We start from the raw sequence: 25,712 nt of genomic DNA on the forward strand, positions 1-25,712 counted from the left end.
GGGCTTTTTGGGCCTAAGTCCATCCACGATTTGGCAAGGAACCCAAATTAGGTCCTTACAGTCATCATGGACTAATTTTGAAATTTAAACCTTATAAACTAAATTGAAAAATGATCCAAATTTAGTGAGCGTACATTGCATAAAATTATAAGTCCCGTGACATTTCAAGTACTTATTTAGTATTTAACAGTCACATTATTAAAGACAAAAAGATGACATTGTGTAAACCATTATGGACTATATTTGAAATTTTAAACCTTATAAACTAAATTAAAAAATGACCCAAATTTAGTGAGCGTACATTGCATAACATTATTTTTTTTTTTCTCGCAGGAAGAACTTCAATTGAGAACATAATTCAATTAAAATAATGAAGAGTGACTTCATCTTAAATGGTAAACAACTTATTGGTTAACAGTATCATGAATTTCCTTTGTTGTCATTAACAACATGGTACAACATAGGCAGCGGTCCAGTCTAGCGATCCATCCATATAATGCAACGGAGGCTCTTTCCTTCTTGATGCAATTCGAAGGCTTTGTTTATGTCTTGGAAGCTCAATTCATGCGATATGAACTCGTCCAAACGAAGCTCCTGCATCACAAACGCAAACATAACTAGTAGCACACAGTATATTCAAAATCACGAGCAACACCATGAGTAGTACGTGATTGCCTGATAATTGATATAAACCATAAAAGAATGCCAATATTGCCTGCAGAGTAAATAAGTGAAATAATGTCGACATACATTGTCTAGGTATTTCTTGGCGAAGACAGGGATATCAGATTTGGGTTTGACACCTCCAAACAATGAGCCAATCATGCTTCTACCGCGGAGAAACTCATAGGGGTTAAGACTCACTTGCGCGCCATGCATCTCCACTCCAAGTATCACTGTCTTTCCCCAACCCTGGCTTTATCAAAAACTAATCATTGAATCAATAAATACTTCAACACCAAAACGAATAGGAAATTATTAAATGATAGTCACAACTAATTTGGTAACAAGTGTTTTAAACAACCCAGACAGTTTAGTTTTTCTAATGAAGTATCCTTTATTACCTAAAAAAAAAAGAGCTAATTTGGTCAGCAACCACTACATTAATTTGTTTACATTTTTTTTTTTTTTTTTTTTCATGCGATGCACACACTATTTCCCTATGGACACATTACACATCACATGTATGATGTGTGGTGGAAAGGGTTATCTTTTACCAAGTAAACTGTCATCTTTCATTCTCAAAGAAAAAAAAAAGTAAACTGTCATCTGATGTGCCTTATGCAACTTCTTGGAGTAGACAGCAACCAAAACTTTTGGATTCTCTCATTTGCACGAATGAAAATTAATTAATAATGTTAGCATATGAACCACCCAAACCATGAAAAGATGCCACGCCATATGGTTCTATCAGATCAATAGGAACCATCTTCTCAAAAAAAAAAAAAAAAAAAAAAAAAAAAGGCAATTAGCAAGAACATATCAAACATAAATCATGAGATGTTTAGGATTCAAATCATTACCCTATCTATTGAATTATATATATAGTTACACAATATCTCCTTGGACAAGTGTTTTTCTTTTTTTCTCTAAAAAAAACAAAAAAGTTGCGAGAGAGAGAACCTTTCGGCTACTTAGAAAAGCTTCTTGCATTAATGATGCCAACCCGATACACTCAAAGCAATAGTCAGCACCCCCATTTGTTAATTCCTTAATCACCTGATTATCAATGTCACAAAAAATGGAAAACTCCAAGTGAGCACATACAATACAATACAATACAATCCGACAACATAATGAACTACCAGGCTATAATAAAAAGCATTTTCTATGCAACACGTTGGAGGGGCTTATTCTTTCAAAACCATTTGAAAACTGAACATTAGTAAATAATCATCATAATAATTTCATTAAAAAGAAATCCCTACCTCACTGACTGACTTTTCTCCACAGGTTTCAGGGTTTACAAAATCAGTGACTCCAAATTTCTTTCCTGCATAGATTAAAATAAAATAACAACCTTGTTGAGCTTTTAAATACTCCTAGCAGTTTCAGAACAAATAATAATAATAACAACTATTAGCTTACATTTCTACTTAAAAAAAAAAAAAAAGCTTATAATCCCTATATATTAGATGCAATTAAAAATAATTACAATTATATATATAGCATATTATAAGTTTAAATGCATGAAATTTCATGTAATTATATTTGGCTCAAAATTGAAGTTTAATTGGAATGACACTTAGCATGAATTGAAAATTTAAAGGAATTTGACATCAAATTATTGTTCAATTAAAATGATATTTAATACAAAATTAAAGTACAAATAGAATCCAATTTAAATTCTGGATTGAACTTTTACTCTAAAGTTTAGGGATGTTTGGATTTTATACTCTTAAAATCTAAAACTTTAAGGTGTAAAATCCAAAAATTTCGAAATTTTATGAAGTAAAATCCAAACACCTCCAAATTTTAGGGAGGTAAAATCCAAATTCTAAAACGTTAGGGTATAAAATCCAAACACCTCCAACCTCCAGGGGTATAGTTTAATTGGATTCTAATTGCACTTTAATTTTGTATTAAATTAGAATCCAACAATTCTATAGGGGGGTATGGTTTGCAATTTAGCCTATATTTATATACTCATTCCATCCCAAAATGTTGGTCATGTTTAGAAAATCAAACTTTTTACCAAAACATCATTTAATCCATTATTTGTCAGTTAAAATGTAAAGATTTCCAAAATAACTCTCATTAATTTAAACTATAGAAAAAGAATGGCATTGACTTTTAAAATAAAGTAAAGGATAAGTTAGAAATTTTATTTATTAATTTTAGAAAGAGGACATCATTTTGAGGCATTCCAAAATAGAATAGAAGACCAACAATTTGAAACCAAAGGAGTATGATATATTGATAAATGATAATGCAGAAAATAAAAGGAAACCTTAGGTTAATTAATAGACAGCTTACCTATGTCGAATTTTTCAGGATTCAAATCAACAGCTATAATCTTTAAAGCTCCTCTTTGTCTTGCTCCCTCCGCAACCTGTTATCAATTTGTGCTTCATAAATTCATTTAAATTTTATTGCTTTCAAAAAAAAAAATTCATTTAAATTTTATTGACTTTTGTTAGGTAGTAATTATTTTTTTCTCCCATTTCGGTATCAATTATTTAGTGGAACGAATTGATAAGTGGATTTGATATCCATTCCCTTTGAGAAAAGACATCTGCGAACTAAAAAATTCTATACTTTCTAAAAAGTCACCTAATTGGCCCAATGTCTGTAGAATGCTCAAATTTTTTCTGAACCTTTTGTATTATTTTTTTTTATCTTGGTTTTGTTTTTTCTTTTTTGGGTCCCTTGTGTTGTGTCTTGATTTTGTTGGGGCTTTATTGATATTGGAACCCAACCTGGTCTAGCTGTAGATTTTTATTTTTTTATTTTTTTATATATATATAAAATATAGAAATTGTATTTTAACCTAATTTAAATATATGTATACGTAAAGCTACGAATGCACCGTCCATGGACCAACTGTGGACTTGAAACTTTGAGCAAAATCCATATTAGTCATTGAGATCAATAAATCTATTTACATACCGCAAGTCCAACTGGTCCAAGCCCAAAGATAGCCACCGTGGATCCCTCTTCCACCTCAGCTACCTTCCACGCTGCTCCAATTCCTGCAACCACAGGAGAACCTGTTAGTAGTAACCTCTTCCACTTCGCAAATAACACAAAGAAAATTGGAAAAATAAAAATTGTAGGGAACCAAAAAATTTTAAACACCAAGAGGGTGTTTGGTCATTGATTTCAAAACATATTGTTTAGTGTTTAAACACTAAACACTATTGTTCAAAAATAAAAAAAATATGTTTGGTAGACCATTCCAGAACAAGGTGTTTGAAAAATATTGTTCAAAACATATGTTTAAAACAATGGTTTTTGAAATCACCTTCAGACTGATTTTAAACAACAAAAACTAGTGCTGAGTGGCATTTTCGTAATTAAATTGAACAGTATTATGGGTCCACCGGTCAGCTTTTTGAAAGAATGGGTCCACCGGTCAACAAAAACTACTCTCTCACCCACACAGACAGGCGGGACAGCAACCCAGTAGCATTTAAAAAATATTTTATATTTATTTTGTACTTTGCTGATTTAAAAAATATTTATTTTGTACTTTGTTCAGCTTTTTTTTACCATCTAACACACACATACCAAACACATATTTTATATTTTTGAACACTGAAACATGTAATTTAAACCATGATACCAAACACATTTTTTTTTGTTTTATAAACACTAAAAACATGTATTTAAATAACACTTTTTAAACTACAATTTTCATATCTTTTTAAACAACAATTTTTGAACACTATAACCAAACGGGCCCCAAGTTATCCAATTATTATTGTTTTAATAATTTTACAATTTAACACCACAATTAGTCAATTTTAGTGGATGTGTAGGAATAACCAAAAAAGGGTAGGTAGGTAGTGCGGCATCATGATTTATATTAATGATTTTGATGGTTGGTGGTAACATGACAGGTCTGATTAACTCTTGAATAATGGTTTCAAATAATGCTACGGTTACCACAAATAATAATAATAATTAGAGAAACATTATTTCTATTTTATTAACATTAATTATAAAGTTAAATTGAATCTTTCTCTCTTTTGAGAAACTATTTGACTAATTGAAGATCTGAAAACATCTTATTTGCAGTTATCTATTTGTATAGTCAATGTTATTTTTTTCAAAAGATATAGACATAGTTTTAGATTATTTGTAAAAAAAAATTTAAAAACTAGCTTTTTTTAAAATATATATAAGATATATAGTTTTAGGTTATTTGAAAAAAAAACTAGCTTTATTTTTTTCTAAAAAAGCTAAAAGTTTTAGATTATTTAAAAGCTAAAAAGAAAAGGCCAAAAACCTTTTTCTTAATACTCTAAACCCCCTTTTTATGAGAGATTGTTTTAACTTATAATTTTTTATCATCAGAGCAAAATACCAATTGATTTTTTATGTAGGTAAGGATTGAACTCCATATTTTTTTATTCAAGAATAAAAGACTTTACCAATTGAGCTAACTAAAACTCAGTAATTTAAAAACCTTAATAACATAAATTCTACCCCCAAACCCACCCTCAAGACTTAATCCAACGAAAGCCAACTAACGAAAGCGAGCCCATAAATACCTCCTAGACTTCATGACAAGGGAAGATACCAGTACCACTTCACCTAACATGGCAGTAGGTTGTGGCCCTTATCTACTTTTTGGCCAAAATCCAAATTTCACTAATTGACTGGAAATAAAACTACAAAAACGACCTAGACTTGCTCTATGCAATGCAACATTCAGCAAAGTGACTTTACCACAATGGCCGACAGGTTGATATAACTCTAGAAGTCATCCGTCGTTATCGATTATCAAAGTCTTTCTGCTCTTTTTCTTGGCCACCACTTGATTGCTGGTTGCTTATGCTTCACAGAAAACTACGATTTTGTTCTCCATTTTTCAATTATAAATTAGTTTCAAAATAATTAACCAGAGAAGAAAACAATTATTCGGTTGAATACGACCAGAAAAATGTTACTCCATTGAAACTCTTTGAAAGATTGTACAATCCGAAACTCTGGCCAAAAATATTATATAGACAAAAAACGAACAACGCAAATGACAATATTAACTTCCTAGTGCGGCCCTTGTCAATTTGATGGTCCACAAAAAGAATGTAGTCAATTCAAGTGGAAATTTTCAAAGACTAACCTGTGGACACTCCACAACCAAGCAAGCAAGCCTTATCAACTGGAATCTCAGGAGTAATCTTCACAGCATGGGTTACATCTACCACTGTATACTCAGAGAAGCTAGACACCCACAAGAAATGGTGCAAAATCTCACCATTCATGTCCTTAAATCTGCTAGTGCCATCCCTAGGCATTTCAGGGGAAAAATTGTTCTCAAATATTGAGCAAATGTTGCTCTTTTGAGACTTGCAGTCGCTGCATTCCTTGCAATTCGGTAGGAACACTGGCAACACTGTATCCCCCACTGTAAATTCTTCTACATTCTCTCCCACGCTTTCAACAACACTATATATCACCACAAAAAAGCCAAAACTATAACACAAGCTAGAAACTCATATGAAGAATAATAATTCATAAGGATAGGTGGAGTTATATAAAATTACCCAACAGCTTCATGCCCAAAAATTCTTGGAAAAACTGCAGCAGGTCCCTAGAGAATAATGCACTAATTCCATTTAAAACTTTTGGAAATTTACGTTGGATAGTAATGAGTAGACTTAATAGGAGAGCCATATATTTGTTATATCTATGGTGGGGAAGAACTTACTGCTTTCATTTTCCAAAAGGTGATATCAGTGTGACACAGGGATGTGCATAAAATTTTGATCCGAATCTCCCAAGCTTTTGGGGGGTCTACTTCAATGTCCTCTATCACAAGTGGCTCTCCCGGAATCCTGGAAATTGCAGCTGTTTGGGTTGCAAACAAAGAAGCAAAATGTTGTTAATATATAATAGATATCCAAAGAGCCTAGAAAAGATAGAAACTAAAGCTGATGAATTAATAGAAATGGAATGTAAATGAAGCAAAAGTACCTTTGCATCTTAAAACTTTTCCTGCAGTTTCTGATTTGTTATTGCTCTCCATGGCAATGGATGAAACTAGATTTTATGACTTCTCCTTGACCAAAGCTCAGAGAGATGAGAGAGTTCTTTGCTTTGATCTTCTTTCTACCTTTCTTTTCAATTGATCTGTCTATGTGAGTTTGTTGTTCTGTTCTGCAAGTCAAACATTGTGAAACACGTACAGATTTTGATATAAAATTGATTTGGGTCGGTGGATTCTCAACAAAAAAAAAAAAAAAAATACTATATATTTGGGTCAAAGGATAAAATATATGTACAATTTTTTTAACCGTACCTAACCTTTTCCTTTACTTAGATTAAATAGCACTTGTTAGAAATTTAATAGGAGTCTATTAATTAATAATATGATATATAATGTGAATTTTTATAATGGAGTGTTTTTTAATAAAAGAAATTTTAATGTCCAACTAATATGATGATTCTTCTTTCTCAAAAAAAAAAAAAAAAAAAATATATATATATATATATATATATGATGATTCGTTTGAGAATGAAAATATGATGATTCTTGGTACGAGAGCAAGATACACTACGGATGACCCACACGGTATGACTGAGTTTAAAATACAAATCTCCATTATATTAATCATTCACATTCTTTTTATTATTATTGTTGTTGTTGTTGTTGTTATTGTTACATGATTCTATAACAATCAATACTATACACACTAATGTAAGTTTCTTTAAAATCTTCTTCCCTCTCCCCGTGTATGTATTAAAAATATTTAGTATTCTCAAAAGAAAAAATAGTGGGTGAATCCCTCATTGAAAAATAAGTGTGAGTTAAAGAGATTTAAAACTTGTGCTGTATATTCAAAAGTTAGGCTATTTTTGATATACACCACTTTAAGTTTCTTTAAAATCTTTTCTTCTTTCCCCGTGTATGTGTTAAAAATATTTAGTATTCTCAAAAAAAAAAAAACAAAAAAAAAAAAACAAAACTTATACCCCATTTGGATGGAGGTTGAAGGAGGGGGAGTCAAGGGAAATAGAGTAAAATTGGTTGAAAATAGGTTAATTTTAAATTAAATCTACTCTACTCCTCTCTCTCCCTCAATTCAAACAAACCATTAGTCCCTTTGTTAAGGGCGATTTAGGGGAGGAAAATGTTCAAACTACGGGATTAATAGTATATTATAACTATCTAAAAAAAACATAAACCATTTAAACATAAAATTTTCCAACGGAACAAAAGAATCATCTAAAATTTGTACAACAAAGAAGAGAGTTTTAGTTTGTTATTTGCATATATTACAGGTTTGGTGGGTTGGTACTTGGTAGTACATCACTTCCCAATTTCCATACCTAATTTTATTTTCATCGGGAAAACGGTATACAGGGAAAACCTACTGTATTATGTAATGCTTTGTTTTCTTAACTTTGCCAATATAACACAACCTCTTAAAAAAATGCATTGAGAAATAAGTTATAAGTCATGGACAACCACCCTCATGTAAGCCTATTATTAACATTATTTCTATTGTTCACCATTTATAACTTGCAAATCTCAATATGTTGTGAAAAAAATTGGGTGGCCAAACTTTTGTTCCCTAGGTATGTAATGATTGATCATTGAGAACTTATTTTCTTAATTTTGTTATCAATGCTATCTTCTTCTTTTTTTTAATAACTTGTTGAGGGAATAAATTGTGAGCAGAGGACAAACATTTTCACATTATAAAAACCTGGTGTCTCTAAACTTATTCTATATTATTTTACCTTATATTGATTTTACTAATGAACTCGAAAAATGTCCTTAACTTTTTCTTTAAAAATAAATGGTTGAGAAATTAGAGGTGGTCATCTTCATCGTCCCCACCTCCATGTGATAAGCTTGACCTTATCAAGCTTTCTTAATCACATTTTAAAAAGTTCATGAAAAGTGTTATTGCTGGATGGTCATTACTTTGTCACTTAACATGCCAAGCTGATTTATGGCAGTCGTTAACTTGTTGTTATGGCAGTGATACGACGGAATTTGAACCCTCACAAACTTCCCTACATTTACAGTTCTACGGAGAGAGAAAAGGTTTCATTCTAAAAGACCTGAAATTTTTATGACAATGTAGGTATTTGTTTCAGCATTTCGAGCACTAAAGAAGTTTGTTATTATATAATTTTAGAAAATAAAATTTTAGGAGATGCTGACCCAAAAGAAGCCACCAGCCTAAGGGAATAATTGGCTCACTCTCATGAGCCCATAAGAGCCAGATCAATCTAGGTTCCGTTACAAGAAGTTATAATTAGCCCGCATCGTTCGAGAAGGCGTTGATTGTTGGTCACGTATGGCTTGCTCTTGACATTGTCTTTAAATTTCAAGGTATTCCTACCAAAAATATTCATTTTTTTAGTTTAGAAATTTTTTTATAAAAGAGTTATTAAAGTAATTAAAATTGGAGTTCATATTCATATTTTCTAGAATTCCTAGAGTATTCTACTAGGGTCTTTAAATTCCTACCATTCTTTTAAAATACACTTGTCAATTATTCATTAGCTTAAACATACAAATTCATTATGGGTTTTGGATATATATTGTACAATTTGATTATATTTTTTTGAAAAATGTATAAAAATATTATTTAATAATATATTGAATACATCTTATCATTGACCAGAATTCATTCGTTAACAATGTTTTGTACATTTATGCATAGAGTAAATAAAACTTTTATCTTTATAATCAAAACATAACACAGTACCATGATGGATGAACTTTTGAGGAGTTCAGGAGGGGCAACTGACCCCTCTCGCTCCTCCTTGGCTCCGCTCCGCCAGTGCAATCTAGTGATCCATCCATATAATGCAACGAAGGCTCTTTCCTTCTTGATGCAATTCGAAGGCTTTGTTTATGTCTTGAAAGCTCAATTCATGAGATATGAACTCGTCCAAACTAAGCTCCTACAGCAGTAACAGCACAAACACACATCACTAGTAGCACATTATATTCAAAATCATGATCAACACCATAGTAGCGATTGCTTGATTGATGTAAACCATAAAAGAATGCTAATATTTATCCTACACTTCCTTTTCTCCGGACTTGGTAGTTATACAATAATAATTTGAAGAATGGGAGTTATTTGTTAATAATTTGATATGATATAAATTATTCGATTAAGACATAGCCCATAGGTATATAATAATTTTGAGTAATACTATTGAAGAATTCAGCAACAAACAAAAAAGAGCAATACTATTGAATTAAAAGGGGAAAAACTGAAATTAATTAAGAGGGCAACCAACGTAAATTAGTGAAATAATGTCAACATACATTGTCTAGGTATTTCTTGGCGAGGAGAGGGATATCAGATTTGGGTTTGATACCTCCAAACAATGTACCAATCACGCTTCTGCCGCGAAGAAACTCATAGGGGTTGAGACTTAGTTGCGAGCCATGCATCTCCACTCCAAGTATCACTGTCTTTCCCCAACCCTGACTTTAGCAAAACCAATTTTTGAGTCAATAAATGCTTCAACACCAAAACGAATAGGAAATTAAATGATAGTCAGTGGAAGGCAACAAGTATGCTGATACACTTGCTAGAAGGTTAAAGGGTGTTGAACAAGCTGAATACTTTGTGATTTTTGATACGCATCCTTCTGATGTTTTTTTTTATTACTGCATTTGGATAATTTGAGTATGCATTGTGAAAGACCTGGTATTTATTATTATTATTATTATTATTATTAGAATTTATTCTAAAATAAAAATCTCAATACGATCTAAGTGTATATGTGTGTAAAACTTTTTCCTAGAAACTTGAACTTTAGCCCTTATCTCCCATTTTCCACCCTATAAGAACTTATACTTGTTAAATAACTATTATGTCAAGGGTATATGGTGGTAGAACCTGGTATTTTAAACAGGCAAACAATTTAGTTTTTATAATGAATCAATGAAGTATTCTTAATTACCACCATATAAAAATAAAAATAAAAATAAAAATAAACTAATTTAGAACAGTAACCACCACATTTGTTTATTTCATCAATTCCTTACTTTCACGCAATATTGCACACACCATATTTGGAGAGACTTAGCTTTGGAGGTGCCTGAAGTGGCTATTTCATATTTTGAGAAACTTTATATGACTTCCCATCCTGAGAAGATACTGGAGGTGGTTGAAGCTATTGATCCTAAAGTCTCAGATGAAATGAATCAATGTTTGATCAAGCAGTTCACAAGAGATGAGATTGAAGCTGCCCTAAAGTAGATGCATCCGACCAAGTCTCCCGGCCCAGATGGTATGCCAGCTATCTTTTATCAAAAATATTGGGATATTGTGGGTAATGATGTTGTGGGAATGGTTTTAAATGTTTTAAATTCCAATATTTCTATAACTGATATAAATAAAACATTCATTACGCTTATCCCAAAAACTAACAATCCAGCTAAAATGACTGACTTTAGACCAATTAGTCTAAGCAATGTGATCTATAAACTTATTTCTAAAGTCTTAGCAAATCACCTCAAATTAGTCCTCCCTCATATAATATCTGAAAATCAAAGTGTCTTTCTTTCTGAAAAGCTTATAACTGATAATGTTCTTATAGCCTTTGAGCTCATGCACTATCTAGACCACAAAAGAGATGGTAGGGATTGCTATATGGTAATTAAATTGAATATGAACAAGGCTTATGATAGGGTGGAATGGGGCTTCATTAAACAGGTTATGAAAAAATTGGGCTTTCATGATAGCTGGATTTGTATGATCATGCATTGTATTACTTTTGTTTCCTACTCTGTGCTTATTAATGGTGTAGCTTATGGTAACATTATTCCATCGAGGGGTCTTCGTCAAGGAGATCCCCGATCATCTTACTTGTTCTTACTTTGTGCAGATGGTTTTTCTTCTCTTATTAGTAAGGCTGTAAGAAATCAGTTGATCAGTGGCTTATCCATTTGCAGAGGCTGCCCTAAGATTACACATCTCTTTTTTGCGGATGATAGTTTACTTTTTTGTAAAGCCAATAGCCAAGAATGTCAACGGTTAATTGAAATTCTTCGTTTGTATGAAGCTACCTCGGGTCAGAAAATCAATACAAATAAGTCCTCGGTTTTCTTTAGTGCCAACACAGAGGAGGAAAAGAAAAATGAGGTTTTGGAGATTTTAGGGCCTATGCAAGATTCTCGGCATGGTAAGTATTTGGGTCTCCCCTCTATTATTGGAAAATCAAAGAATGAAGTTTTTGTAGAGATTAAAGAAAGGGTGGGAAGAAAGTTGGCGGGGTGGAAGGAAAAACTTCTGTCTATAGGGGGTAGAGAGATCCTCATTAAGGCGGTGGTCTAGGCTATCCCTACGTATACTATGAGTTGTTTTCAATTACCTAAGGGTTTGTGTGATGATATAGAGGGTAGGATGAGAAAGTTTTGGTGGGGGCAACGTGGACAGGAATCAAGAATTGCGTGGGTGAGTTAGAAGTGATTGTGCAAATCTAAGCTTAAGGGTGGGATGGGCTTTAGAAACCTTCAGGCTTTCAATCTTGCCATGCTAGCAAAGCAAGGTTGGAGGCTTCTCATGAACCCAAACTCTCTAGTAGCTCGAGTTTATAAAGCTAAATATTATCCCCATGGAGATGTCCTTAATGCTAGTTTGGGATCTAAACCATTCTATGTTTGGAGGAGCATAATGCAAGGGCTTGAGGTTGTTAAAAGGGGTTCGTGTTGGAGAGTTGGCAATGGAAAGTTGATCCATATATGGAAAGACAAGTGGCTGCCTACCCCCACAACTTATAAGGTGGTCTCTCCACCTTGTAGTTTTGATGATTATCCCATGGTTTCGGCTCTAATTGATTATGATACTAGAAGATGGAGGGCCGATCTTGTTAAGTCAACATTCTTGCCCTTTGAAGCAAAAACGATTCTTAATATCCCAATCAGTTATAATCTTCTGGAGGATAAAATTATTTGGGCTGGAAATATGAAGGGCGTGTTTACCGTCAAAAGTGCTTACTATGTAGCTCTCAATATGGTGGATTCGTCTGAAAAAGGAGAAAGCTGTTGCAGGGATCCTAGGGAGCAGTTGTGGAAGAAGGTTTGGCACCTAAATATTCCATCAAAGATCAAAATCTTTGCTTGGAGAGCATGTGTAGATGCCCTTCCAACAATGGTGAATTTGAAGAAAAGAAGTATTGGAGAGACTGATTTTTGTCTTTGCTGCGGAAGAGAGGTGGAGTCAATTTTTCATTCTATCATTCGCTGTGAAGTGGCAAAGAGGGTTTGGGATTGTTGGGATATCCATTTTGATGAGAATGGGCAGGAGTTGTATGATGTTTCTGATGTTGCGCTGTAAATCCTTGATAAAAGATCAGTCCGAGATCTTGAAATGTTTTTTGTCGTTGCTTGGTCGATATGGCATAACAAAAATTCTGTTGTTTTTGAGTCAATTTGTAGATTGCCGAGCCATATTTGGGGTTTTGCCATTAGATATCTGCATGAGTATAGGATGGCAAGGGTGGCGTTGAATAAGAATCAAGATGCTGAAAATGGTGGCTGGACTCCTCCACCTCCTGGAGTGTTCAAGGTGAATGTTGATGGGGCGACATCGGTGGATGGGAGAAACTCTAGTGTTGGGGCTATTATTAGAGACTCTTGTGGGGTAGTTACAGCAGCTTGCTGCAAATATTTCCAAGGCCATTTTTCAGTAGCTGAAGTGGAAGCTCTTGCTGTGGAGGCTGGAATTTTACTTGCTCATAACATGAAGATATCTCAAGTTATAATTGAGTCAGATGTTGTATCTACTGTCAATGATATTACTGCGAAGTTTGTGGATGGTAGTCTCGGTCATTTGTATCAAGGAATTCTTGCTTTGCTGAGTTCTTTCTCTAGTTAGAAGATCAAACATTTGAAAAGGGAGTACAACAAAGTTGCCCATGAGTTAGCTCATATAGCTAGAGTTAATGAAGCTTCCCAGGTTTGGGTGGGGGATTATCCTTCTGTTTTGCTTGAGCTAGTTCAAGCTGATTGTAATGGGTAGTTTCGTGTTCGTTGTCTCTGTCATCTTTGTTGTAATCCAATTTCTTTTGTTTGTACAAGTCAAAGCTTTGTATCAAAAATATATATATATATATATATATAAATATATTGCACACACCACTTTCTCTATGGACACATTACACATCGCATTTATGATGTATGGTGGATTTTAGGATTATCTTACATCGAGTAAACTAAACTGTCATATCTGATGTGCCTTCTGCAACTTCTTGGCGTAAGACAGTAACCAAAACTTATGGATTCTCTCGTTATAGAAAAAGTCTAGTGTCTCAAAAAAAAAAAAAAAAAAAAGGCACAACTTATGCCATAACTTGACACATGGCGAGTTGTGGGGATATCCCTTCACCAACCACATGCGAGTTGTGACACAAATTGTGTCTTTTTTTGTGGCACTAGGGTGTAGTTTGGATCCGCATTTGCGTTTATGCGTTGCACGTCTTGCATTCTCTCTTTTTTTTTTACTTTTTTTTTTCAGCGCTTGTGAACAGTAATCGATACTGTTCATGCACGTGATTACACTGTGCGGAGACAAAGTTACTATTCACGCACGGTTTATGTATTGTTCACACACTGTTCATGGGACCCACAATCACTTTATTCAGGAAAAAAAATATTAAAAATGGGTCTCACGGCACTATTCACACATTTAAAAATTATTTTGCTACAGTGTTTTTAGTTTTCAGCAAAATAAATTATATCTAAATGGACCCTAGAACTACTCCTCCTCGTTATATGGTTCTATGATTCTATCAGATTAACAGGAACCATCTTCTAAAATAAAAATAAAAAGATTTACAGGGAACCATATCAAACAAAGAGTAGAAGTTGCGAGAGAGAAAGAACCTTTCGGCTACTTAGAAAAGCTTCTTGCATTAATGATGCCAATCCGATACACTCAAAGCAATAGTCAGCACCCCCATTTGTTAACTCCTTAATTACCTGATTATCAATGTCACAAAAAATGGAAACTCCAAATGAGCACATACAATACAATACAATCCAACAACCAGGGATGGAGCCAAACTTCGAACCTAGGGGGGGGGGGGTGCAAGCTTAATGTAAGCTTATTGAATTTTATCATGTTCATTAACATCATAATCTCATATTTGTAAATGCAATCCAAAATCACACTACAATATATAAACTAATACCAGTTTCATTGTTGGTGATTTTTCATGATTTTATTTTAGGATTTTCAAAAATTAGGACAACAACACTAGAGGTTAGCAACACTAAATCATCATTATTAGTTTATGAATTATTTATAACTTTTCTTTGAATAATGCTATGGACACCCAAATCCACAACATTCCCCACGAAATTAATCCCAAACAAAAACCCAAATAAACATGCCCACATAACCTAACAAATTTAATGTTAATAATTTATTGATAATAAAGTCACAACAATATTAATATTAACAATTCATTACAAAAGTAAACAACTTTTCTATTGTCCTAAGACCACAAAAGTCAAACAAACAACCAATTTCTTTTCTTTCTTTTTTTTCCTCTTCTTATTAGTCTCTACAGCACTACCCAGTACTCTAGTCCTCTAACGATAGCCACAAGTTTGTTTTTATTAAAAACCTTTTCTTTTCTTTTTTGGTGTAAATATTAGAGGCCACACCTTTATACTTGAATATTGAGAAATGTCAGTTACTATCCGCATTACTACTAGTTCTATACTTTGTCACTGCATACAAGCAGAGAGACAAGCAAGAGCTGGGAGACGGAGACTGGGTTTCATATAATTAAAAAAAAGGGGCAGAGCAGCTAGAGTCTCTTCCTCACACAACACATCACAGAGAGAGGATTGTGGTTTGTTTTTCTGGTTTTAAGGTTTTGGCTAAAGGTTTTTCAATTATTCTTGGGGCAATTGGGCAAAAAGGAAGGTCAGTTGATTTTTTTTTTTTTTTTGGGATGTTTCATGGGGTAATTTGTAAATATTTTGGAGGGGGGCTAAGTGCATATATTTTGGAGTCAAATATTAAACTTGTGTCTATATATATATATATATGCATAAATCAAATTTTCAAAAAAGTTGGGGGGCATTGCCCCCCAAATGCCAAAGCATAGCTCCGTCCCTGCCAACAACATAATGAACTTTTACCTGTTTATGCCAACTAAATATGTTTTATTGTTTTTTCCTTCATGAGTTAAATCAAAAATGAAATATGATGTGCGATTCCGTTTATAGCTTTGTTTTGCACTTTAAAAGGTGGCCCTCACCTACCAGGCTATAAAAACCTTTTTCTATGCAAGTATGCAACACATTAATTGGAGGGGCTTATTCTTTCAAAATCATTTAAAAACTGAACGTTAGTAAATAATCCTAAAGATAATTTTATTAAGAGAAATGTTAACAAGTATCGTGCGGTGTTTGTTAAGATTTTTCTATATGAGTCCCATTTAATAAAAGGACAAAAAATTATTAAAATGGTTGTCAAAAAAAAAAAAAACACTGCTAAAAATTGTCAAAAATGACGAGACTGCAAAAAGTAGAAAGGATGTTGCAAAAAGTTGCAAAAAGTTGTTGTTAACGAGCACCTTACGGTACCCATTAACACAACCCTTTTATTAAAAAGGAATCCCTACCTCGCTGACTGGCTTTTCTCCACAAGTTTTAGGGTTTACAAAATCCGTGACTCCAAATTTTTTTCCTGCATAGATGAAAATAAAATGACAACCTTGTTGACCTTTTAAGTACTACTAGCGGTTTCAAAAAAAAAAAAAATAATAATTACTACTAGCTTATATTTTTCCCAAAAAAAAAAAAAAACTTATAATCCCTATATATGCATAGGAATGATACTTAACATGAATTGAAAATTTAAACGTATTTCACATCAAATTATTGTTTGATTAAAAGGATATTTAATACAAAATTAAGTGCAATTAGAATCCAATTTAAATTATGGATTGAACTTTAACTTGAATATATTATATACTCATTCCGTCCCAAAATGTTGGTCCTGTTTAGAACATCAATTTTTTTACTAGAACAACATTTAATGCATTGTTTGTTAATTAAAATGTACAATTTTTTAAAACTACCATCATTAATTTAAACAATAAACAATAAAATAAAATAAAAAATTGACTTTTTAAATAAAATCAAGGTAAAATAGAAATTTTATTTACTAATTTTAGAAAGAAATACTTCATTTTGAGACATTCCAAAATGAAAAAGAAGATCAACAATTTGGGACAAATGAAGTATGATATATGGTAATGTTGAAAATAATAGGAAACCTTAGATCAATTAATAGACAGCTTACCTATGTCGAATTTTTCAGGATTCAAATCAACAGCAATAATCTTTAAAGCTCCTCTTTGTCTTGCTCCCTCCGCAACCTGTTATCAATTTGTGCTTCATAAATTCATTTAAAATTACAATGACTTTTGTTATAGGTAGTAGTTCTTTTTGTAATTTTTTTTTTCCCATTTCGGTATCAATTATTTACTAGATTTTGATATCCATTTCCTTTGCGAAAAGTCACCATCTGCGATCTTAAAAAATCCTATAACTTGTAAAAAGTCACCTAGTTGGCCCAATCTTGATTTGTCTGTATTCTGTAATGATCAAATTTGTTCAGAACGTTTTGTATTATTTTTTCATCTTGGTTTTGTTTTATTTTTTTTTGGGGTCTCTTTTGTCGTGTCTTGAATCTTGATTTTGTTGCAATATTTTAAGGATATTTGAAACCCAATCACATTCTATTACACTTTTTTTCTAATCACACTCTACCGCATCACAATTGTGACCAAAAAAGTGTGAACATTTTTGTAATCCTAAACTTTTACTTACATACCGCAAGTCCAACTGGTCCAAGCCCAAAGATAGCCACCGTGGATCCCTCTTCCACCTCAGCTACCTTCCACGCTGCTCCAATTCCTGCAACCACAGGAGAACCTGTTTAGAAGCTTTTAAAAGAAAAAGAAAAAATTATATAGGAACCTGTTTATAACTTTGGTAGTAACCTCCTCCACTTCGCAAATAACACAAAGAAAAATTGGAAAAAAAAAATGTAGGGAACCAAAAGATTTTAAACATCATGCGATCCAATTATTATTATTTTAATAATTTTACAATTTGACAACACTATTAGTGGACTGTGGGGCTCACCATAAAAGGCTTGGTGGTGCGGGCATCAATGATTTTGATGGTTGGTGGTAACATGATAGGTGTGATTGACTCTTGAAAGATGGTTTCGACTTTCGAGTAATGCTACCGCACACATTCACAAATTTAATAGATACAATCTTTTTTTATAACAATTACATCATTTTTTTATTAACATTAATGGGTGTTTAAGCAATAATTTAATGATGATGATATTATTTGTGACACAATATATTTCCTATAATCCAAAAATTTCCTTATTAAAATATAAATCTTCTTTATATTGAGAAACTATTTGGTGGATTTTAGTTAGTTTAATTAATAAAGTTTTTTTATGATTGAATAAGAGATCTATTATTAGGAGTTGACGTCATAAGTTGAAAATCTCTCTTAAAAAAAAACTATTTAGCTAATTATTCATATATAAAACATCTTATTTGTGGTAATTTATTTGTATAGTTTCTATCAAAAGATAATATTTTTGATAACTTTAATGTTTGTGATAAAAAATCAAAAACTAATTTATTTTCAAAAAAGCTAAAAGTTTTAGATTATTTGGAAAAAGAAAAAAGAAAAAGACAAAAAAAAAAGAAGCCAAAAAACTTTTTTAGTACTTTATAAAACTTTCCAACTTGTGTAGTGAATTGTGGCCCCTTATATTTTATAAATTCTAATAACCTAAACTCGTGTAGTGAATTGTTCTGAAATGAACAAACATGAGCTCATGATACAGCCAAGCCCTTATGGCAAGGGGGAGATATGTAAAAGTTTAGAAATCTTGATAACCTAAACTCTACTCTAAGCTCAATCTAGGTTCGAACAAATGACCATGAGGAGGAGATACCACTTCGCCCAACATAGCTAGTGCCTAGTTGGTTGTGGTCTATATTCAACTATTTTTGGCCAAAATCCAAATTTATCCGATGCCCGGAAATAAAATTACCAATATGACCTAGACTTGCTCTATGCAAAGCAACATTCAGCAAAGTGACTTTACCACAACGGCCGACCGGTTGATACAAGTCATTGGTGGTTATCGATTATCAAAGTCTTTCTGCTCTATTTCTTGGCCACCACTTGATTGCTGGTTGCTTATGCTTCACAGACAACTACGATTTTGTACTCCAGTTTTCAATTATTAATTAGTTTCAAAATAATTAACCAGAGGAAACAATTATTCGGTTGAATCCGACCAGAAAAATGTTACTCCATTGAAACTCTGGCCAAATATAGCCAAAAAAAAGAAAAAAAGGACAAGGCAATGACTTCCTAGTACAGCCCTATCAATTTGATGGTCTATAAAATGTGTGTAATCAATTCATGTAGAAATTTACAGAGACTAACCTGTGGACACGCCACAACCAAGCAAGCAAGCCTTATCAGCTGGAATCTCAGGAGTAATCTTCACAGCATGGGTTACATCTACCACTGTATACTCAGTGAAGCTAGACACCCACAAGAAATGGTGCAAAATCTCACCATTCATGTCTCTAAATCTGCTAGTGCCATCCCTGGGCATATTAGAGGGATAATTGTTCTGAAATTTTGTGCAAAGGTTGCTCTTTTGAGACTTGCAGTCTCTGCATTCATTGCAATTCGGTAGGAACACCGGCAACACTGTATCCCCCACTATAAATTCTTCTACATGCTCTCCCACACTTTCAACAACACTATCACCACAGAAAGAAATTGAATGTAACAAAAAAGCCAAAACTATAACACAAGCTAGAAACTTATATGAAGAATAACCATTCAGGAAATGGAAATAAGGATAGGTGGAGTTATATAAAATTACCCCACTGCTTCATGCCCAAAAATTCTTGGAAAAGCTGCAACAAGTCCCTTGAGAGATAATGCACTAATTCCATTTAAAACTTTTGATAATTTACGATGGATAGTATTGAGTAGACTAAATAGGTGCACTATTTGTTATTTCTATGGTGGGGAAGAACTTACTCCTTTCATTTTCCAATAGGTGATATCAGTGTGACAGAGGGTTGTGCATATAATTTTGATCCGAATCTCCCAAGCTTTTGGTGGGTCTACTTCAATGTCCTCTATCACAAGTGGCTCTCCCGGATTTCTGCAAATTGCAGCTGTTTGGGTTGCAAACAAAGAAACAACATATAGTTAATAATACAGATCCAAATAGTCTAGAAATTATAGAAACTAAAGCTGATAAATTAATAGGAACGGAATGTAAATGAAGCAAAAGAACCTTTGCATCTTAAAACTTTTCCTGCTGTTTCTGATTTGCTATTGCTCTCCATGGCAATGGATGAATTAAAATAGATTCTATGACTTCTCCAATTGACCAAAGCTCAGAGAGATGAGAGAGTTCTTTACTTTGATCTTCTTTCTACCTTTCTTTTCAGTTGATCTGTCTATGTGAGTTTGTTGTTCTCTTCCTTACATATATGAAGAGTTGAGTTACATAAGTCAAATATTGTGAGATATGTTACAGATTTTAATGTCACTTTTATTTATTTTGGTGGATTAGAATTTAAAAAGAATATATATATTTTCCTATTCCTTTGCTTTTTAAATAAAATAGAATTAATAATATTATATATATATATATATGGGTCAAAGGATAAAATATATGCACAATTTTTTTAACTGTATCTAACTTTTTCCTTTACTTAAATTAAATAGCACTTATTAGAAATTTAAGGAGTCTATTAATTAATAATATGATACTTAATGTGAGTCTTTTTAATGGAGTGTTTTTTTTTATAGATACCACTGAAGAAATTATAATGTCCACCTAATATGGTGATTTTTATTATGAGAGCAAGATACTATATATTGATGACTCATACAGTATGAATTTTTTTTTTTGGAGAAAGTTTTTTTTTTTTTTTTGAATAGATTTTTTTTTTTGAGTAAATTGATTGAGTTTAAAAATATAAATCTATGACATTATATTAATCATTCACTTTCTTTATTATTATTATTATTATAAATAATCAATAACTTAGACCGTTTATCAAAGGTTTTGTAGTTTAATTTGCACATCCTATATACAAAGTCTATATACAAAGTGTTTGAAATTTAAGGGAAAAATTATTTAAGCTACGGAATAGTAGCATAAAGTAAGTATCTAATAATAATAGCTTACAACGTTTAAGGTTAATTTCCAATGGAACAAAAGAATAATCTAAAATTTGTATAACAAAGAAAAGAGTTTTAGTTTGTTATTTGAGTAGTACAGGTTTGGTGGGTTGGTGCTCCATCACTTCCCAATTTCGATACCCACTTTTATTTTCATTAGGAAATCTCTTTTATATATCTTCTTATATTTTACCCGCTACAGTGCTTTGGCACTGCACACACAGAGTGTTTATACAATTATACTGTCACTGTGTAAACACTGTAGTGGTAACAGTGCTTTGGTAAGGCACTTAGGCCTTGTTTGGTTTAAAGAAAATTGTCACTCATTACTCATCACTCAGTTTTCATCACTTATCACTCATCACCCATCACCCATCACTCATCACTTAAAATACTCCAATTTCTTACACCCAACTGTTTGGCACATATTTTCAGTTTCCCCTCATTCAATTTTTTTTTTTACTTTTTGGGGACCCATGCCTGAGCACCTGTCATAAATTCGGTTAACCTACCCGCCTCACCCTCACTCTCTTCATTTCATTTTCTTCCCCTTCAGTACCAACAGATGTTCATTTCAAAACCCACAAATACCCAAACCTCCAAACCGGCTAGGACTCAACCCAGCCGTCGGAGACGCCGCCCAAAACTTCTGGAGATACCACCAAAATCCAACATAGAATCCGCTCATCCTCTTTCCTGAAGATCTCGCCGACCGTCGTGCTCGTCATGAGCCTCTGCTTCATCGGCTTCGTCACTGCACTCCACGTCTTCAGTAAGCTCTACCGCCGATCCGCAGCCACCGCCGCTTAATTTTCTGCCCTCGGTTTCGGATCCGGAGCTCTTTGATCGCTGTTCTAGATTCACACTGATCTTCGGTTCTTTGACTCGGTAACTGAACGCTTCGTTTTCCTTTTCCCTTTTTTTTGTTGGCTCTGTAAATTTTTGTCGGCGCTGTACTTTCTTCATTTTTGTTAATTTTGGATTCTTCGGGTTTTATTTTTTTCTTTTTCCCGAACCCACTGGCCTCTGTAAGTTACTATTTTAATTTTCATAATTTTTTACATGTGGGTTAGAAAGATTTCCAATCTAGGTTGTGTGCATATGGGTTTTTGGAATCTGGGTTCTTGGTCTATTGTGGGGTTGGTTATTTTGGTTTTTATTTTTTAAGGTTTTGTAAAATAAAATTTAGGGAGCGGTGGACTGGTGGTGGGTGAAGTCATCGGCGGCTTCTTCAGCTTCTTCACCTTCAAAAAATTTTGATCTTGCCAAGGAGATACAGAGAACTCTGCAAATCCGGTGGAGGGTAGTCTTTGGTCGCTGGGTTTCATTCTTCACAGTTGCTGGGTTTTTGAAGAAATGTTGGATTGTTGCTGGGAGAAGGAGAAAGGGGAAAGAGAGAAAGAGAAAGTCGTTGGTGCTGAGGTCTTGATGTAGACATGTCCCTGACGCGGGTCCCACAAAGGGGCCACAATCTCAGCAATATTACAAACTTGCCACTGAGTAACGGAAAATGAGTTATGAAAACAGGTGAAATGTGTTTTCATTTTTGGTCTTCATCACTCAGTTTTTTGAGTGATAGAATCACCAAAACAGGATGACCAAACATGAGTGATGGTGTCCAAACAAAATGTTTTCCGTGGGTCCCACAATTTTTGGATGATGAGTGATAAAAACATGATCATATCACTCAAAACTCACTCATCCAAACAACCCCTTAGCTTTTTTTTTTTGGTCTTTGTACTTTTTTTTCCTTTTATATATATTGTTTTACTACAAAACAAATTTCACAATAATTTTACAATTATTAAGGTGTCAATTTCTTATAAGTCAAAATAAAATAATAAAATATGAAACTATGAGCAACTACAATTAAAAATAAATGTTTTGTAAAAATATTGTGACACTTGTTAGGTGAATGTATAAAAACTACTGTACTTTTGGTTTGTTCAAGTGGCACTGTAGTTACAGTAGCTACAAAATTTTTTTTGTTTTTCTTCAGTCTTCCGTTTGTACTTTTTTTTCTTAAGCGCCAATACCCACTACAGTGCTTTGGCACTACGCACTCAGAATATTTACACTGTGCAAGCACTGTAGCGGTAACGATGCTTTGGTGAGGCACTTTGCTCTTTTTTTCTTTTTTGGTCTTTGTACTTTTTTTTTTCCTTTTATATATATTGTTTTACTACACAACAAATTTCACAATATTTTTACAATTATTGTGGTGTCAATTTCTTATAAGTCAAAATAAAATAATAAAATATGAAACTATGACTAACCACAACTAAAAATAAATATTTTGTGAAAATGTTGTGACACTTGTTAGGTGAAGGTATAAAAGCTACCGTACTTTTGTTTGTTCAAGTGGCACTGTAGCTACAGTAGCTATAGAGTTTTTTTTTTTTTTTTTTTTCTTCAGTCTTCTGTTTGTACTTTTTTTTTCTTTTAAATATTTATAAGAACCCGCATATATATTGTTACACTGACACAACAAATTTCACTATATTTTCACAATTATTGAGGTGTTAATTTCTTATAAGTCAAAATAAAATAATAAAATATGAAACTATGACCAATTACAACTGAAAATAAATATTTTGTGAAAATGTTGTGACACTTGTTGGGTGAATATGTAAAAGCTACGGTACTTTTGGTTTGTTCAATATGTACTGTCATCGCTTTTTTTATTTTTTATTTTTATTTTTCCCAATTATCGATTTGTGCTCTTTTTTCTACAGTATTTTTCCACTGTTGAAAATGTTGTGACACTTGTTGGGTGAATATGTAAAAGCTACGGTACTTTTGGTTTGTTCAATATGTACTGTCATCGCTTTTTTTATTTTTTATTTTTATTTTTCCCAATTATCGATTTGTGCTCTTTTTTCTACAGTATTTTTCCACTGTTCATACAGTGTTTTTCACTGTTCATCTACAGTTCCATTTGGTCAACCACTTTGTCTTTTTTTTTTTTTTTTTTTTTTTTTTTTTTAAAGTTTTGAACAGTAGCTACAGTACCAAGTAACTACAATAAATAACTTTTTTTTTTTTAGTCTTCTGTTTGTACTTTTTTTTTCCTTTTATATATATTACTGTACATCCAGTGTTTTTGCACTGTGTGTGCGTTGTAGTTGCAACAGTGCTTTGGTTTCGTGAGTCCTCTTTTTTTTTTTTTTTTTTTTATTCAACCCTTTTGTTTATTCAACTGGCAATGTAATTACTGTGACCAATCACAACTGAAAATAAATGTTTTGAGAATAACAATAGCAATGTTATCAATTTAAAACCAATAATAACTTGTCATTTATAATTTGTTCTAAAAATGTTATAAATGTAGCATTTCTCTCAAATAAAATAAAAAAAATATTTATTCGGATCCTAAAAATAAAGATATTGTGAAAATATTGTGATATTTTGTTGTATTCTTGGACTTTGTTTTTTAATATAATTAAATTGGATGAGCCAAAATTCACGATTTCACACACAAAATCTATATTAATTTTCTCACTACTGGAGACAGCATGTGCAACCAATGCTAGTTATATATATAAAAGCGCGAATGCGTGTACAGTATTTTTATACTGTTCATGCAGCATTTTTTACTGTTCATCTATAGTGTCATTTTGTTGAGTCACTTTGTCTTTTTTTTTTTAGTTTTGAACAGCAGCTACAATTTTTTTTTTTCCAGTCTTCAGTTTGTACTTTTTTTCTTTTATATATATTATTATACTGACACAATATTTTCACAATTATTAAGGTGTCAATTTCTTATAAGTCAAAATAAAATAATAAAATATGAAACTGTGACCAATCACAACCGAAAATAAATGTTTTGTGAAAATATTGTGACACTTGTTAGGTGAATACGTAAAAGTTACAGTACTTTTGATTTATTTAATATGTACTTCTTTTTTTTCCAATCATCGATTTGTGCTCTTTTTTCTGCTAACTATATAAGAAGAGGCAATGCCTCTACAATGCCCCTTTTGGTGTAGTGAGCCTTTTTTTTCCCCAAGTTTTGAACGGTTGCTACAATGCCACTTTGGTTTGTTCAAGTGGCACTGTAGCTACAGTAACTACAGCGTTTTTTTTTTTGTTTTTTTTTAGTCTTCCATTTGTACTTTTTTTTTTTCTTTTAAATATTTATAAGAACCCGAATATATATTGTTATACTAACACAACAAATTTCAAGATATTTTCACAATTATTAAGGTGTCAATTTCTTATAAATCAAAATAAAATTATAAAATATGAAACTGTGACCAACTACAACTGAAAATAAATGTTTTGTGAAAATGTTGTAACATTTGTTGGGTGAATGTGTAAAAGTTATAGTACTTTTGGTTTGTTCAATATGTACTGTTCATCGCTTTTTTTATTTTTATTTTTTCCTAGTCATCGATTTGTGCTCTTTTTTTCTATATATAAAAAGAGCGAATAAACTCATGAATAGTGTTATAAACAATATTTTTGGTTGAGTGACTTGCCTTTTTCCTCCTTTTTTTATTCCTTCAAGTTCACCAACATGGTTTGAGTTTTTTTTTTTTTTTTTTAATAAATGATCTTTATATGTTTACTTTCTACTTGTAATGTAAGCTTACATTGTATACACACAAAAAGTAGCCAATATTATATACATTTGCAAAAAAAAAAAAAAAAAAATCTACAAATTTTGCAAATGTGTACAACATTTACCAATTTTTATGTGTTTACAATATAAATTTACATTGTAAGTGCAATGTATATTTATATAAAAAGTTACAGTAATTTGGCTACAGTAGTTGTGGTT

The 25,712-nt window shown here is 32.4% G+C and overlaps 2 protein-coding genes across 5 annotated transcripts; both read right to left on the reverse strand.

Annotated features, from left to right (window-relative positions):
- Positions 1–278: 278 nt before the first annotated feature.
- Positions 279–6,888, reverse strand: LOC126708602 (alcohol dehydrogenase-like 1). Its single transcript, XM_050408405.1, has 10 exons — positions 6,643–6,888; positions 6,377–6,516; positions 6,213–6,259; positions 5,789–6,114; positions 3,610–3,692; positions 2,977–3,052; positions 1,929–1,993; positions 1,624–1,719; positions 751–912; positions 279–594 (listed from the first exon to the last, which is right to left on the reverse strand). The coding sequence occupies exons 1-10, from the start codon at positions 6,692–6,694 to the stop codon at positions 478–480; spliced, it is 1,164 nt and encodes a 387-aa protein (XP_050264362.1). The 5' UTR covers positions 6,695–6,888; the 3' UTR covers positions 279–477.
- A 2,380-nt stretch (positions 6,889–9,268) lies between these two features.
- Positions 9,269–20,255, reverse strand: LOC126708603 (alcohol dehydrogenase-like 2). Of its 4 annotated transcripts, none has more exons than XR_007649203.1 (10): positions 20,034–20,254; positions 19,772–19,911; positions 19,611–19,657; positions 19,160–19,485; positions 17,505–17,587; positions 16,971–17,046; positions 16,288–16,352; positions 14,534–14,629; positions 9,965–10,130; positions 9,269–9,591 (listed from the first exon to the last, which is right to left on the reverse strand). XR_007649203.1 is itself a non-coding variant. In XM_050408408.1 (10 exons), exons 1-9 carry the CDS (start codon positions 20,083–20,085, stop codon positions 10,059–10,061), a joined length of 957 nt encoding a protein of 318 aa, XP_050264365.1. In that variant the 5' UTR covers positions 20,086–20,255; the 3' UTR covers positions 9,269–9,591; positions 10,018–10,058. The 4 variants fall into 4 exon arrangements, 3 of the variants coding, with proteins under 3 accessions (XP_050264365.1, XP_050264364.1, XP_050264363.1); XM_050408408.1 differs by having other exon boundaries at positions 10,018–10,130; positions 20,034–20,255; XM_050408407.1 differs by having other exon boundaries at positions 10,018–10,126; positions 20,034–20,253.
- Between the last annotated feature and the right edge of the window lie 5,457 nt (positions 20,256–25,712).

This window comes from Quercus robur, chromosome 12 (genome assembly GCF_932294415.1).
Source record: "Quercus robur chromosome 12, dhQueRobu3.1, whole genome shotgun sequence".
Classification (NCBI taxonomy): domain Eukaryota; kingdom Viridiplantae; phylum Streptophyta; class Magnoliopsida; order Fagales; family Fagaceae; genus Quercus; species Quercus robur.